General features: G+C 36.6%; 1 protein-coding gene across 12 annotated transcripts in view; it reads right to left on the minus strand.

Moving 5' to 3' along the window:
• Positions 1-17,916, minus strand: part of LOC143230141 (FK506-binding protein 15-like) — a 118,527-nt gene that overhangs the window by 80,349 nt on the left and 20,262 nt on the right. For 7 of the 12 annotated variants that reach the window (XM_076463209.1, XM_076463216.1, XM_076463213.1 and 4 more), the window contains exons 6-8: positions 16,796-16,870; positions 16,124-16,222; positions 11,719-11,871 (exon numbers count right to left, since the gene is read on the minus strand). In XM_076463209.1, the coding sequence (XP_076319324.1) occupies positions 11,719-11,871; positions 16,124-16,222; positions 16,796-16,870 (327 nt within the window). Of the gene's footprint in view, positions 1-11,718; positions 11,872-16,123; positions 16,223-16,795; positions 16,871-16,978; positions 17,054-17,916 lie in introns of all 12 variants that reach the window. The other 5 variants (XM_076463208.1, XM_076463205.1, XM_076463210.1 and 2 more) reach the window with 1 other exon arrangement.

The following is a 17,916-nucleotide window of genomic DNA, read 5'->3' on the forward strand; positions in this document are numbered from 1 at the left end:
ATTATGACAAGTCTTTTACCAAAATAATGGATTAAAATGGACTCGTAATAAATATTTCTTCTGTAAAAGAACTAACTCAAAATGACATGCAACACGTCTTTCTGTTATAAAGTTAACCCTTTCATTGTATGAAAATGTACTTCTGATGGATAAGGGCCTTTACACACAGTTCAGCTATCTTCCTCAAGGTGTTTGACACAGTTCAGCTATCTTCCTCAGGATGTCTGACACAGTTCAGCTATCTTCCTCAGGATGTCTGACACAGTTCAGCTATCTTCCTCAAGGTGTTTGACGCAGTTCAGCTATCTTCCTCAAGGTGTTTGACGCAGTTTAGCTATCTTCCTCAAGGTGTTTGACGCAGTTTAGCTATCTTCCTCAAGGTGTTTGACGCAGTTTAGCTATCTTCCTCAAGATGTCTGACACAGTTTAGCTATCTTCCTCAGGATGCTTGACACAGTTTAGCTATCTTCCTCAAGATGTCTGACACAGTTTAGCTATCTTCCTCAGGATGCTTGACATAGTTTAGCTATCTTCCTCAAGATGTCTGACACAGTTCAGCTGTCTTCCTCAGGATGTTTGACATAGTTCAGCTGTCTTCCTCACGGTGTTTGACACAGTTCAGCTATCTTCCTCACGGTGTTTGACACAGTTCAGCTATCTTCCTCAGGATGTCTGACACAGTTCAGCTATCTTCCTCAGGATGTCTGACATAGTTCAGCTATCTTCCTCAGGATGTCTGACACAGTTCAGTTATCTTCCTCAAGGTGTTTGACACAGTTTAGCTATCTTCCTCAAGGTGTTTGACACAGTTTAGCTATCTTCCTCAGGATGTTTGACATAGTTCAGCTATCTTCCTCAGGATGTTTGACATAGTTTAGCTATCTTCCTCAGGATGCTTGCCATAGTTTAGCTATTTTCCTCAGGATGCTTGACATAGTTTAGCTATCTTCCTCAGGATGCTTGACATAGTTCAGCTATCTTCCTCAGGATGCTTGACATGGTTTAGCTATCTTCCTCAGGATGCTTGCCATAGTTCAGCTATCTTCCTCAGGATGTTTGCCATAGTTCAGCTATCTTTCTCAGGATGTTTGCCATAGTTTAGCTATCTTCCTCAGGATGCTTGCCATAGTTTAGCTATCTTCCTCAGGATGTTTGCATAGTTTAGCTATCTTCCTCAGGATGCTTGCCATAGTTCAGCTATCTTCCTCAGGATGTTTGTCATAGTTTAGCTATCTTTCCTCAGGATGTTTGCCATAGTTTAGCTATCTTTCTCAGGATGCTTGCCATAGTTTAGCTATCTTCCTCAGGATGTTTGCATAGTTTAGCTATCTTCCTCAGGATGCTTGCCATAGTTCAGCTATCTTCCTTAGGGTGTTTGTCATAGTTTAGCTATCTTCCTTGGAATGTTTACCAATAGCACTGAAATGCTATTTTATATAAACTGTACCAATGCATGATGATATACTCATGTGACAAAAAAAGCCCTCCACCAATAGGAAGGTGAAACACCTCAATGCACAATAACTCTCCTCTGCATATTTGTGTTTGTGAATTTTTGTTCTTTGGTAAGACTAGTAAGCAAATATGCACTGGAAGTGGGAAAGATGGGTGGAAGGAGGAAAATACATTTTCAGATAAAGGAGATGTTATTTACTTCTGTGATGATAACTAGGATTCCATGTGGAGGGACTGTTACAAAATTTAAATCGATGAGCCCTATTTACAAAATACCAAAGGAAGCCCACAGGATGCAACACCGAATGGCAGGAACCTATGGAAGACTCAATTTCATCTTAACCAGGGTATACACATAGGAAAAAGAAAAAGACAGAGAAACCAGAATTGTGTTAGAGGGATAAGTGTAGTGCAAAAATATCCATCCAAGTAATTGCTCACAAGATGTAATATAGCCAATATGTTTAGTGTGACTGGGCCTTGTTTAGACCATACTTCTTGTGCTTGCTTTAATCCTACCATCAGACTTGATGGGTGGAACACCAGCTGTGGGAAGAGGGCACTCATGATAAGAATGTATAATTACACCAACCACATCATCAGACTCTACAGTAGGAGGAGGACCTTTTATAATATTGTTATCAATTATGGACACTTGTGCACTCCTCAACTTTACAATTAGCTGCATGAAGATGATACATTTATTATGTAGTAATAAACGTTAATGAATGTGGCCATCTCAACTCTACTGGAAAGACAGTGGCAGCATAAGAAAATGAGATGTATATATTTGTTGGTTTTGAATAGTGAGCACTCATTTCTACTCATCTGAACAGAATTTATGGATAGACTGTCTGCAGAAATACACTGCATTATGTAGCACTGATTCTCATGTAGTAGTGTTACGTACACCTCAACTCTACTGAATACTCCGGCTGCAGGAGGAAGGCACTGTATTATATAGCATTGGTCTTACACAGAGATGCCAACCATTACGATTTTAGTGTATACCTTATGACTATACGCTCATACAGACAAATATTATGACTTGTTACAACTCCCAAATTATTATATATTATATAGGCCTATACAATAAAGTGATAAATTGTTCCCCCAGGGCTTGAAAGAGGTGAAAAGAAAATTTCTAGTGAAATACAAATAAATTTTGATAATAAATAAAAGACAGTCCAAATGGCTACTTGCGATAATCATGTTTGTGCTCCTATGTCTACCAATAGTTTGAGAGCGGGTGCTTCTCCATACTGGGTATGTGGGGGAATTCTTAGTTACATCATCAGTGCTTGTCAGCCAATCAGCACTCACGTAGATGGGTATTTCTCGTTTTCTAAGCGGCATAGAAACACGAAATGCCATCGTTCACAAGATGGAAAAACGAGGCCTCGTTCATGAGATTGTCTTGTTTCTGGCAAATCTAAAAAAACTAAAACTGTGAAAGGGCTCTGTCTACAATCATTACACTCAGTCATTTGAAATAGTTGTCATCTCTGCTTATATAGTAGTGTCACGTACACTTCAACTCTAATGAACAAACTGGCTGCAGGAAGACGCTACTATGTAGCTTTGGTCCTTATGCAGTAGTGTCATGTACACCTGAACTATACTGAACACTCTCCCTGCAGATTGGTTGGTTCATTTGGTGTTTTGTGGTGCAAAGCAACTAGGCTATCTGCACCAAACATCTGGCAAAAAAGTTAAAATTAAAGTAAAATTATTAAAATTCATAAAAGGAAATTAATGTAAAACAAAACAAAGTTTAATTTCTCAATTAAAAACATAAATAACATTAAATCCAATGTTTACATCTAGTCTACAGCAGTGAGCAAAAAACTACAGTAATACAAGTTGTGAAGTACTTTCTGTAGCATAATTGTAATTATCATAACTCACCAGGATGACTAACGGGTAATTTCAAAAATCAGCGTTAGTCACCAGAAGTTGGCTTCTCCAGTCCTGGTTTTGAGTTATTTTACATTATGGCCATTTTCAGAAATTAAAGTAATAAAAGTTTTAAAAGACTTGTAGCAAAACTTTTATAATTATAACTCGCCAGGATGACTACGGGTAAGTTCAAACAGCAGCCTTAGTTACCTGAAGTTAGCCTTTCCAGTCCTGGTTGGGTTATTTGATGTTATGGCCATTTTCTAATTTCAAATCAAACTAGATTCACTTTGATTCTTAAAAGGGAATCACATTAAAAAAAGGTCTAATGTATAAATTTAAAAAAAAAAAGATTAACAGCCTTTAAAAAACTGGACAGTGCCACCAAAGCCAATAACACTGTTTAACATTACGAATAAACCTTGGGACAAAACATGTTTAAAATAGTGCCGTCATTGACAGCCATAATGACAGCAAGACAGTAACATGTGGCTTATTGTGACCTGAGAGTCACACAGACAAATTAGTGCATCAGTCCCAGATACAAGAAAACAATAAGTTAAAAAACTGTAACCAATGCATAGTCTAGTTAAAACAACTTCCTCTTTGCAATCCTTACACAAACAAAATGGCCAGAGTCCAACAGAGGGTTATATTTAGAAAAGTTTGTTTTCACATAGCTCACTTCAAGTTGGCTGCCAAATGGCACGGAGCTGAGCCTTGAATACAGGACCATAGTCCATGTATGGAACAGGCAAAGCAGAAATACTAAGCTGCAATGTTGGAGAGCCCATTCCAGTGAATACCAGCGTGGCCTGGTATCCAGAAAAACTGGATAAAAGTATATGTTAAAGAGAAATGGGCCAGTTGGTTTTAAATATTGGCAAGAACAGAATGAGAACTGAAGTGAAGTGATTCCAGGACCAGTAGAGAACTAAACAAGTCAGTATAAATAGTGCAATTTGAGTACTTCCTAGCTTCTATGTGATCCAGGGTAAGAGAAATGGCATATAGTTTAGCAGTGAACACAGAAGCTGTAGAGGGGATTCTGTGTGCAACAAATGAACCACAACAAACCATGGCAGAGCGCACAGAGTCACCTGATTTTGAATCATCCGTATAAATAGGAATGGAAAGATGGTTCAAAAGATGTTCAGCAAATAAAAGATGGTACTTCCAATCAGGAGAAACTGCTTTTCTCAGATGACTTAAAGAAAGGTCACATTTGGGAACTGTAAGAAGACATGGTGGGATGGGCTGACCAATGGATACAGCAATGTTATCCAAGAACAGACCCAATTCATACAACTATGCCTGGGTAAGAGGCCAAAAGGAGCACTGGCAGTCCACCTGTTCTGAAAAAGTATGGCCCACTGAGGAATGAAAACAACTCCAGGTGGGATGCTTTGGTAAGGAATAAAGTTTTGAAGCATATAGTAAGGACAGCTGCAAACAGTGGAGGTGCAAAGAAGGTTCATGTGACTCCATGTATAAGCTCTGGACTGGGGAAGTGTAGGAAGCCTCAGTGCAGAGCCGAAGTCCTTGATAATGAATGGGGTCCAGCATCATTAAGTCCAAGGGTCTGGCAGAGCCACAGACAAGTAATTCATAGTCGAGGTTGGATCAAATAAGAGCACGATATATCTTTAGCATACAACATCGATCAGTTCCCCAAGTGGTAGTAGAGGAGACACGGAGGATGTTGAGTGCTCTTGTACATTTGACCTGTAGCTGCTTGATTTGTGGTATAAAGATCAGCTTACGGTCAAAGATAATTCCCAAGAACTACGTCTCAGGGATCACAGACAGCACAACTTCACTGATACAAAGTTCAGGATCAGGATCAATACCCCATTGGCAGTCTGCAGCTGCCACTCAATATACCTCGTGTTCGACGACTGACATGAGATGTGAAATTCGTCGACATAAAGCTTGTTTGCAACAGTGAGAGGGAGTTGTTAAGTGATGGCATTAATTTTTATACTGAAAAGTGTAACACTCAAAACACAGCCCTGAAGGACTCCAAGTTCCTGTAGAAAAGAACGGGAAAGTGTCAAACCCACAAGAACTTGGAATTACCCATCCACGAAAATATGTTTGATAAAAATGGGCAAATGGCCACGTAACCCATTTATATGGAGGTCTAGCAAAATGCCATACCTCCAGGTTGTATCATAAGCCTTCTCAATGTCAAAGAATATTGATACAAGATGTTGTCATTTGAGAAAGGCTTCTCTGATCAACGTTTCAAGTCGAATCAGGTGGTCCATGGTGGAGCACTGTCTTTGGAACCCACACTGGGTGGGTGAGAGAAGGTTGTTTGATTCGAGTAACCGAACAAGACGAACATTAACCATCCTCTCTAAGTTCTTACAGAGACAGCTCATCAAAGCAATTTGACAGTAGTATGAAGGAATCTTGGGATCCTTCCCAGGCTTGGAGAAAGATAGGACAACACCCTCGTGCCAGGCATAAGGAAAAACATTCTCCTGCCAGATCCAGTTAAAAACAATCAGAAGAATAGCAAGAGAAACAAGAGATAGATGATGCAGCATTTCATAGTGCACATCATCAGGTCAAACAATGTACTGCCACACCGAGAATGGCCAGTTTGAGTTCCACCAGTGTAAAGGGATGATTTTAGTCATACAGACAATCAGCTCAAAAGGAAAGAGGTGATCGCTCTGCCCAAGTCTTGATGGTTAAGGTGGAGGAAAAAGCAGAAGTGCTAGATACCCAGCAAAAGTTTTCACTTGGAGTATCAGTGATGTTCCGAGTATCAGCTACTTCCTGGCCATCAGTGAGAAAGATCAAGAGAGTAACAGAATTATACTGCCCACTGACCTTTTGAATCTTGTCCAATATGACTTTGTAACTGGTGGTAGAAAAAATGCTGGTTGTGAACTTAATCCAAGATTCGTTCTGGCTTTGACGTCTAACTTACTGAGCCTGTGCATGGGCTTGCTGAAATGCTATGGAGTTTGTAAGCATGGGATATCTTCTGAGCTTTACTTGTTACAGAACAAGTAGAATTCCACCAAGGGTGGAGATGCCCTGAGATGCTACTTGGACAATACAGTTAGTTACTGCTGCAACACAATCATCTATCAATGATTTAGATAATATGGTAGGATCAAGTTCTGAGAGAGCAGTGAAAGAAGGCCAGTTGGCCTGGTCCAACTTCCACTGAGGCACATGGGTCAGGTGGCACTGACGACAACCAATCTCTCTTAATATGACAGGAAAATTATCACTATCCTATGGATTCATGTCAACCTCCCATAAAAAGCAAGTGAAAATAAAAGTGGAGCAGATAGAAATATCTATAGCAGTAAATGACTGACTGGGTGCATGAAAATAAGTGTAAGAGCCAATACTGAAGAGAAATAGATTGTGATTGAGGAGAATATGCTGAGAGTATGACCCTTCACATCAATACTAGAACCATCACAGAGGGGATTATAGCCATTAAGATCCTCCAAAATTAAAAAGGGGGTTGGCAGTTGCTCAATGACGGAATCAAGGTCTGAGGGATGATAAATTTTTCCAGGGGTAAGTTACAGAGAGCAAACAGTGATGGTACAACCCAAGAAGATATGGATGGCTAGAGCCTCCAGAGCATATTCAATGACAAGGACCGAGTGGGCACAAGTTGATCAACCAGCAGTTCTACTCCCCCATGTCCTTGTCCTACACATGACCTGTAATTTTGGTATAATTAGTATTGTTGCATTTTGACTGTATTAGTAGGTTTTAAAAATGTTTCCTGTAGAGAAAGACATTTGGGATGATAAAAGTCAATCAAATTCTTGATGTCATTCACATTTGATTGAAAACCTTGACAGTTCCATTGGTTTAATGTGGCCATTTTTCTTTATTTTGGAGAAGAATAGGGCATGGAGACCTTCTGCTTGTGACTGTGCTTTTTTTCTTTACTGCATATAGGTAGGTCATTCCTTAGTGATCCTGCTCTGGATCGAGTAGACAGGTTGGAGTTTGTAGACATGTTCTAGTGATTGAGGACATGAACAAATGGGTTGTTTAATTTTTGGGGTGTCAAGAGTAGAAGAACCCATGGAAACAAATGGGCTTGAACAAAGTGAGGTTGGGCAATGACTGGAAGATGTGGTAGGAACAGAGATAGAAGTAGATACTGATTTATTAACTTTGGTGGTTTTGGAGGGGTACTAGATTAAGATGTGTTGTTAAGGATTCTGAAGGAGGCACAAAAAGTTCTGTGTGGACTCCTACTGTAGTAGTGGAATCGATTGAAGCAGCATAAGTCCAAGATGGAATTGAAAATAGTAATTTCTAAGCCTATGGATAAGTAATATTGTGAACTAATAATCAGTGATGTCGAGAAACCCACTTGTTGAGAAATTTATATGCGAAAACGGCTCGTTTGAGTTGAGAAAATATTTTACATAGAAGATCGAAACGTTGTTCGCTCTTCTATGTAAAATATTTTCTCCACCCAAATGAGCCGTTTTTGCATACAAATATTGTGAACTGTTTTGAGATGTACTTCTTTCTCTTCCACCCATTTAGGGCAAGAAGTAATATAGGAAGGATGTTGACCATTACAGTTAACACAATGTGGTTCTAGTTGGTATTAAAAAGAATCATGGTCTCTACCAGCACAACGAGCACATGTTAAGGAACTTCGGCAAGATGTTTTCAAGTGACCAAATCATTGACAGTGAAAACATCTTACAGATTTAGAAATATAAGGCTCTATCTTACAGTTCAGATATCCTGCCTTGATTGTGGTAGGAGGAGTCACGATGTTGTAAATGTTAATATTAGAACATTTGTTGGCTCCATGATCCTGTCTCTGAGAGTAAAAATTTGGCACACGACTGTAACACCTTGGCTGGTGTTACCTGCATGGATCTCTGACTGTGGAATGGTCTTTAAATCTCTCTCAACTATAACTCCTCTGGAAGAATTCAAAGTAGAATGAGGAGTAACCTCAATGGGTATATCCTCAATGGCCTTCAACTTTAAGAGGAGTTTGGAATGTTGTGTTGAAGCTGTTTCCTCTAAAATGTTCCCAGACCATAATTTTTTTACCGATTTAGGTGAGCCAGCAAGCCCTTCTAAACCCTTCTAAATTAAAAATGGAGACATCTGCCCTAAGGGTTTTTCAGTTAAAGAATGTATAATTAAAAATCGCGGTACAGATTCAAGTTGTGAGTTTGAACGTACAGAGTCATCAATGCAGAGTCATTTGCCAGTAGTCAGATTCTTCTCTATGCTGTCATGCTTGTTTATTTCATTTATTTGAGAGGTATCCATAATATAACAAAAAAGAATATTTCAATGCCCACTGACCCAACCCACCATGAAGTGAGCCCTACAAGGGGACACACTACAGTGCCATATAAGGTCACTGCAGTGATGCCAGGATTTCGTGAGCACTATACTCAAACACCAGTATCATATATAATGTCCACTACACCTGCTGTGGACGTCCAATACTGGCACTCAGTTGACCCTGGCCCAAATGGACTAGCTGACTGATGGTGGGGGGGGGGCACCCCAAGACTGCTCGTCTACAGTAATTCAAGGCCAAAGTGGAGTTTTGGCCCTCAACCACCAAAATCCTCTCCTCCCCTCTTCAAGGGTCACGATGCACGGCAAACATGCAGGTGGATATTTAGATCCCAGAGGAGGTAAACTGAAAGTACAGAACCTTACCTGAAAGGTCCCCTCACCACGTACAGGAATCCATATCAAGGAGCCATAAAAGAGGAAGCCTGGAGTTGAGAATGGCATAAAAATCACCAATTAGGGACATGTCCAACCAAGAAGTTAGGCCCCATGAATAATTAGGGGTGTAGAGGCTACTCTGATGATTCAATATGAATTGGCCAAGAGAGAGCATTTTCCATCAAGATAGAAACTTCCAGAAATGAATGTGAATGGTTTCAGAAGTTTATGGAACATGGTTGACATGAAATGGTCCTGCAACCAGAACAACAAAGATAGATGGAGCAACAAAACATGGTGGAATAGACTGAATGGAACCTGACCAAGTAAAACCATTAATGGGTGCAGAAATAGGAATATGCTTGGCAATGAGCAACAAGACAGAGCATGTTGATGTGCAGTGTCCAAATATTGTACCTCCTACCCTCTTCAAAAAATATACTTCATTCACAGAGAGAAGCATTGCAGAAGGGAGATATAATGAGAAAGGTGGTTAGAGAGTGCAGGAAGCAGTATAAGAAGAATCCAGTCACTGTAACAAAAACATGAAAAGAGGCTCACAAAAGAGGAAAAAGGACCTCAGGAGAGAAAACCTCGAGTCCACAAGGTCCACCACAGAAGATACATGTTGACATGCTCAAAGGAAGAAGAGGCCCTATGGAAGTCAGAGTCCCTAAAAATGGAAGAACCTCTCATACAGATATAGAAAGAGTGAGAACTGTTAATTTTGGTGACCAGATATACCACAACTCACATGTGAAGAAAACATAATGAAGTCAGTTGAGTCAAGAGAAGAAAACGTTCAAAAGCACCCAACAATGAGTGAATATAAGAAAGGACTTTGACACTGAGATGAATCCTCTTTTCCAACTAGTTAACTTCTGTGAAAAAAGGTAGTAGAAGAAGAAACATCCAAGAGCAGATGAAGAGATATAAATAGTTAAAGAAAAGGGGTGCCAGTTCTCAGTTATGAAATGTCAAGCAAAGACCCTTATGATGATATCAAATAATACAATGGAGACTGATGCTAAGTTAAAGAAAAAAGCAACAAAAGAACAGATGAAGCAAAAAAAAAAAAGATGGACAAGATAAAGGAAACAAAGATAAGAAGGCTTAAAAGAGATGGGTAGAAAGGAGCCTGAAATATTAACTATGACCAACTACAAATTAAGTGCAAAGTGGAATAGACAGGGTCAGAGGGATAATAAAAAGAAATAGGAAGAAAAGCAAAGAGACAAATGTGAAGAAACAAGAAATGACTGTCAGCATAAACCAAGACTAATAGCAAGAAATGAATAACATAAGTGTGTAATAACCAATAACAAGAAGAGTGATGAAACTTCTGGCAGGGGAAAAGACAAGAAATGGGGGAAGGAGAATCATCTAGAAGAGGAGTAAAGGGCAAGGGCAAGAAAAACTGAAAAAAAATAGACAAGGATAGAAATCATTTAACTACACATCAGGTCACCTTGGAAGGGATACCACTGAAGACAACTTAGTAACAAGAGGGATTCAGAAGAATAAGAAGTATTCAAGAAGAAGGAAAAATGTGACATGATCCAACTAGTCCTAAAGGAGGAGAAAAAGAAACAGAAGAGACCAAATACAAGGAGCTGGTTAAGACAGATACCAATGATAAAGAATCAGGAAAAGAAAGAATGTCTACAAATCAGAACAAATGGAGTCATGGATAAAGGAAACAGTAAAAAATAACAAGCAAGGAGAAAGCACAAGATAAACCTAAGAATCAAAAAATGGGAAAACAAAAAGTGATAAAGCACAGGGACAAAACAGATTGAAAGGGACATATCTAATAACAAAATCCAGAAAGAGATTGCAAAGTTAAGGTCATTTCACATATGTTAATGTACTATCCAAAGCAAATTACATGATTATTATAATGTAGCTGATTATTCTTGAGTTAGAAGAAAGAAATTCAACCAACAAGAGAGGAAAAGGACTGTTAAACTTGTGGTAGTCTACAACAAATAATGGCTGTAATGACCCTGACAATTAACAAGCTTCTAAAAAGCCACAGTAGAATTAAAGCCTAGATGTGAACAACATTCCACACTGAGAACTAAGTATAAATACCATTATTTCAGATTTAGTGATACAAAATTAAAGCCTTTGAAATAAAATCTAGATAGAACAAAAATAAAAGTTTTATTAATGATATAATTATCAGTAAATAGAACAAAATGATAAATTTAAATATGTTTGTACAATAAAATGTCAAGAATAAGAATGAAGATTCATGACTATAAATGCATAGGGAGAGTTAGTGTGTCACCATGGAGCTGTGTCACCCTGCTACTGAAAGAGGACTTTTGTCTCATGACATCATTGTGCAGTGCACAATAGTTCTCATAAAATAATGTGAAATCAAGGCTAGTGGCGTTCAAAATGATGTTGGATGGAGATTTTTTGGTGTATAGTTGAAATCTAAACTGACAGTTACTCTTTATTTGAAAACACAGTTAATAAAGCATATTTGATATTTCTAATTATGGTTACAAATTAAATTGAAAATTACTTCAAACATTTATCATTACAAAAAATAAACACTTTAAAGTAATTTTTTTGAATATGTAAACAGAATTTAATCCAACCATATCCAGCAAATAATATGTAAAAATATATTATTCTTACCTGTCCAAAGGTGTGATTGGTCATTAGCCAACCAGTGGATCTGACTTCTGCCACATGTCCTACCTCTAGACTAGGGCCCTCACCAATGGCAAGATCTTGGATAATAACAGAGTTTAAGCCACTCCCAGCAATGTTGGCTCTAGCCAGTGCTACCTGAAACAAACAAAGCACTAGACCTCAGTTGAATAACAATGCAATTTAATAGTTGGTTCTAGTCAGTGCTACCTGAAACAAACAAAGCACTAGCCCTCAGTTGAATAACATGCAATTTAACTGTTGGATCTAGCAAGTGATACCTGAAACAAACAAAGCACTAGACCTCAGTTGAATAACAATACAATTTAACTGTTGGATCTAGCAAGTGATACCTGAAACAAACAAAGCACTAGACCTCAGTTGAATAACAATACAATTTAACTGTTGGCTCTAGCTAGTGCTACCTGAAACAAACAAAGCACTAGACCTCAGTTGAATAACAATACAATTTAACTGTTGGCTCTAGCCAGTGCTACCTGAAACAAAAAGCACTAGACCTCAGTTGATAACAATACAATTTAACTGTTGGCTCTAGCCAGTGCTACCTGAAACAAACAAAGCACTAGACCTCAGTTGATAACAATACAATTTAACTGTTGGCTCTAGCCAGTGCTACCTGAAACAAACAAAGCACTAGACCTCAGTTGATAACAATACAATTTAACTGTTGGCTCTAGCCAGTACTACATAAACAGCACTAAAGTACAGCTTCCAACACACGTGACAAACAGGGTAAAATATACAACTTTCAATATGTGCTACCTGAAACAAAAAGCACTAGACCTCAGTTGATAACAATACAATTTAACTGTTGGCTCTAGCCAGTGCTACCTGAAACAAACAAAGCACTAGACCTCAGTTGATAACAATACAATTTAACTGTTGGCTCTAGCCAGTACTACATAAACAGCACTGAAAGTACAGCTTCCAACACACGTGACAAACAGGGTAAAATATACAACTTTCAATATGTGTGATAAAGAACGTAAAAAGTACAGCTGTGCACTTATATATTTATTAACAGACAAAACTGCATAGTGACTCTCCAAACACACTGTATATATAAAATAATGTTAAAAGTACAGCTTCCAACATATATATAATAAATGTTAAAAGTACAGCTTCCAACACGTTATGTGATAAAGGCAAAAAGTACAGTTTTCAACATATATAATAAACAATATTAAAAGTACAGCTTCCAACATATTGTGTGACAAAGAAGGTAAAAAGTACAGCTTTCAACATATGCAATACATTTTTTAGTATAAATTACAGGAGTTAATCTTACTTTAAAATTAAATTTTAAACATATGGCTGATAAAAGCAAGAAGAATGTAAAAGAAAAGAGAGGTTTTACTCCTTATATAAGAAACATACAAGAATAAACATTACAACATTCAAACAGCAGCCCTACAAGGTATTCCATTAAAAATAAATTACACACACACACACACACACAGACTAGTCAATTAAGATACTCCATCACGGGTAAATCATAATCATGCATCTACCTGTCCCACAACATACACCAATAGGGGTAAATCATAATCACGCATTTACCCGTCCTGCAATGTACTCCATTACGGGTAAATCATAATCATGCATCTACCCGTCCTGCAATGTACTCAATTACGGGTAAATCATAATCATGCATCTACCCGTCCCGCAACATACTCCATTATGGGTAAATCATAATCACGCATCTACCCGTCCCGCAACGTACTCCATTATGGGTAAATCATAATCACGCATCTACCCGTCCCTCAACGTACTCCATTATGGGTAAATCATAATCACGCATCTATCCATCCCACAACTTACTCCATTACGGGTAAATCATAATCACGCATCTACCCGTCCTGCAACGTACTCCATTAATACAGTGTATCTACATAACATTTTGTAAATTTTACAATGTTTAGATACACAAGATAGAATTTTCTCAAGTTTAAGTTTTTTAACTAATGATTTGCTCATCATGTTTTCTTTTTGAATGTTCAGCATCCATCATGTGTGAAAAATTATCAAATTTCACATGCAGAATCCCTGTAATCTCCTAATATCCTCCATGTAAAAAAACACGAAAATACACTCTATATTTTATGTTTCTGACTATTATGTTTCTATACAGGTTTGCTCGATTAGACAAATCCCATAAGAACCATAATATATTAGGAAATAAGATATAAACTACACTCTTCTCATTCTAAAATGACTATAAATGATAACATGAAACCATATTTAATCTAAATAGCTTAAATCTCACAATATTTGATACATATATATATAAAATTCAATTAATTTTACTGACCTGACTAAGATTACAGAAGCTGTAATGACATGGGTGCATGTTACCATATCCAACAATATAAAACTGACTGATACAAAGTAATCTAACTTGGCTTTGCTATAGTGGACCAGTACTTTGACAAATACAGTCACATTTCAGTTAAAATACGTTATACATATTTAGCTATTTATTTTTTACTATTACTGTTTACAAATAATTACTTAAATTTCAGTTATTTTTCCTTAAGACATAGAATAGTAAATAAATAGCTACAGAAAACAATTATCTCTTCTACTTATGAACTTCATTTGCTACTTGCTGTAATTTACTAAATTTTATCAAATTTGCACAGGAAGGATGTAAAACAATTTTTTTTTTTACATTCTATAGTGCATTTTTATAGAACAAAAAAATCATAAGTTACCAAGTAACATCACAGAATTCCATTATAATTTATCAATATTAGTAACTATGCTGTATTTGAGTCAAAAATAAATATTTTGAGTTTCATTGTCTCCTACCAAAGCTGTATTCAACAAATCACATTACACACAAATATTCATATTTAGAGTTGTTTTTTTTAACATTTACTTTTAAATGAAGAAATTAACTAATAAATAATACTAAAATTTGAATGATCAGGTCATCCCTTAAGTAATGTCCGATTTTAGGTACAGAAAAAGAGAAAGAACTTCAAACACTTTTAATGTTTTTTAATCAATAATGTATGTTCCTTTATTATTAATTACTTCCTGCCAACGATTCACAAACTTCTGAATGTCACTTCTTTAAAAATTTTTGGGATTTGGAGGAAAAGAATGTAGAGAGGGTAGTTTTAACATCTTGATGTGTTCCAAGCTCTTTTCCATCAAGATAGTTCTGCAAAGGTAAGAAGAATAAGGAGGATGTGGAAGTTTTTCCCAGTCTATCTCTTCAGACTTTACAGATGTGATCCTTGCTATATGGGGCCGTGCATTATCCTGGTGTAACACAACACCTTTACGATTGATCAAAGCAGGCCTCTTTTCTTTCAGTGCAACATTCAAGCGCTCTAACTGTTGATAGTAGAAGTCTGATGTAATCGTTACATTGAGTGGCAGCAACTCAAAGTGGTTCACACCAACAATATCCCACCAAACGCTTAACAAGACTGTCTTAGGGTGGATGTACATTTTTGGCTGTGCTTTAGCCAGTTTACCTGCACTGAGCCATTGTCTGCAGCACTTGACATTTTTATAAAATATCCATTTCTCAACTCCAGTCACTGACCTATCCAAATGAGGTGAGTTGTGATCACAAGAGTGCAAATGTCTGCCCTTGCTCTAAGGTTGACTTCTGTCAAATCATTGGAGACCCATTTTTCAAGTTTTGACACTTTTCCAAGCTGTTTTAGATAATGGTGAACTGTTGAATGGGTTGTATTAAGCTTCTGTTCTAGTTCTTCAACTGTTACAGCACAATCTTCATCAAGTGCAGCCAACAGTAAGTCATCATTAAACTCAACAGGACAACCTGAATGTGGCACATCACTTAAGCTGTAGTCACCTGATCTGAACTTCTGATACTACCTTTGACACTTTCTTTCATTGAGAGACTCCACACCATAAACACTTTGAATGTTTTGTGTAGTTTCTGCTGCACTATTGCCTTTTTTAAAAACTCATAAAGCATTGTATGTCTAATGTGCTCCTCAGACATATCCATCATCTTAAGGGTTTATTTGATTAATGCTCTGAATAGGTGTAGTTGGGTTAGTTTCTTTTATTTGTCTGAACATTTTTATGCATGTCCTACTACATATTTTTGTCATTAAAGTCTTCTACAAAGACAGAAATAATGATGCACTTTCTGTATTAAATGTTCAGGCATTACTTATGGGATGACCTGATTTAATATACAGTTTTACACCAAACTTACTGGCATACATTCATACAAGAACAGTTCCATAGAGTCTACAAGCATGATGACATTCTCTAAACCCCTTGATGACAGGAAATTCCATCAAGATAAACTTAAAAAATAGCCTACTGGTAAATATGTAATATTAAGCATTAATAAGATATAACAAAACATCCAAACCTGTTTGGCAAATTCAATTTGGTTATCTTCAGACTCGAACAGAACTGTCCAGGAACTTCGTTGATGGTCATAAAAATAAGCATATTTGTTCTGCTGAACCTGTAGAGTTTGAAATCTATAATTAACTAGCAATATTTGCTATATATTTCATTAAATAACAACACGACAAGGACTACGTAAAAATTTAATGTGAGGTTATTGTTCACACTTAAACAAAAGTCTGAATACAGTTCAATTATATATTTATTAAAATGCTGTTGTCTGAATTTTATGATTTAAATTAATGTAATAATTAAAGTATTCTGGTGAGCAGATGTTAACCTGGATGACAAGATATTCTCTGCACACAGTTATATTTATTTATATATAAATCAATGACAATCTAATGATCCAAAATAATATATCAATTTCAGAATATTTGTGTGACCAGCTGTTAATCTAGGTGTCAGGATATTCCCTGGAGAAATCTTTATTTACTGATGTCATTCTACATATATTTACAATACATCTATAATGATGTCAAACAGAAGCTTATACTTTTTGAGTGGGAAATTCCCCGATTTATGCAGCCAATGATAATAAGGCATATTTTGTATTTTCTCAGTGTTACGAGTTTTTGTTATTTATTATAAATTTTCCTAGAAAAATATATAATAAAGTTTAAAAACTTACTGTGAACCTAAAGGATTGAGAAATATTTGCCGACGTAACCTGCTGCTGCTTTCCTTTATACAGTAGCAGCTTGTACTTATGCAGCCAATGATAATAAGGCATATTTTGTATTTTCTCAGTGTTACGAGTTTTTGTTATTATAAATTTTCCTAGAAAAATATATAATAAAGTTTAAAAACTTACTGTGAACCTAAAGGATTGAGAAATATTTGCCGACGTAACCTGCTGCTGCTTTCCTTTATACAGTAGCAGCTTGTACTGAAACGACAAAAACAAAAGATGTTTATGAAAGATGCATTGAACACATAGGAAATATATATAATGAAAACAAATCTACTTCTATAATCCTATTTAAAGATACTTAATTTTAATAACAACTATTCACTGAGTAATCTGCATATTTGTACAATAAAAACACCTATAAAACCACAAAGATATAAGTGCATCAGATACACACAGAAATGCATTAAAAATGAGAAATAACTCGGGTGCAACAATAAATATATGACTATACAAAAATAAATGCACAAAACCCAAAGCACAAGAGAAGGGTACATAGAAGCATACAAAAACAAGCAATTAAAAGAACACTGATATCTTGCCTCTTTCACTTATGAAGAACATAGCTTTATATTCCATTAGATTTTTTAATTTTTATGCAGCTTTCCTGCATGTAATTAGTTAATGGCATTTTTGTAAATCAGAAAACTTCACTAATCTTGCTTTATTTCTCTAGTTTTGACAATGATTTATACCACAGTGACTAAACTTGTACTCAATTGATTCTGTTTCTATGTCATGCTTTTGAAGGGTGGTACAGAGATTTGTACAGACACATCATATATGATGGGCATCCTAGAACTAATGATCATAAACACCCGTAAAATGGGTTAGGCAAGAGATTATTAGAACTCTCTTGAAGTCCGTCATAATGCATGCTGTTCATGCAACCAGCTATTACTTGTTTTCATAGGAAAAGCCCAAAGATAACTTTGTGTGGCTCCATTATCTGCTACAGCTTCAGTACTTTACTGTTAACAGACCTACACTAGAGATGTTATATAAACAGTAATATAATATTTTTAAGTTAGTTGTTCAACTATGCAGAGATCTAATATTTT

This window comes from Tachypleus tridentatus, chromosome 10 (assembly GCF_004210375.1).
Source record: "Tachypleus tridentatus isolate NWPU-2018 chromosome 10, ASM421037v1, whole genome shotgun sequence".
Lineage (NCBI taxonomy): Eukaryota > Metazoa > Arthropoda > Merostomata > Xiphosura > Limulidae > Tachypleus > Tachypleus tridentatus.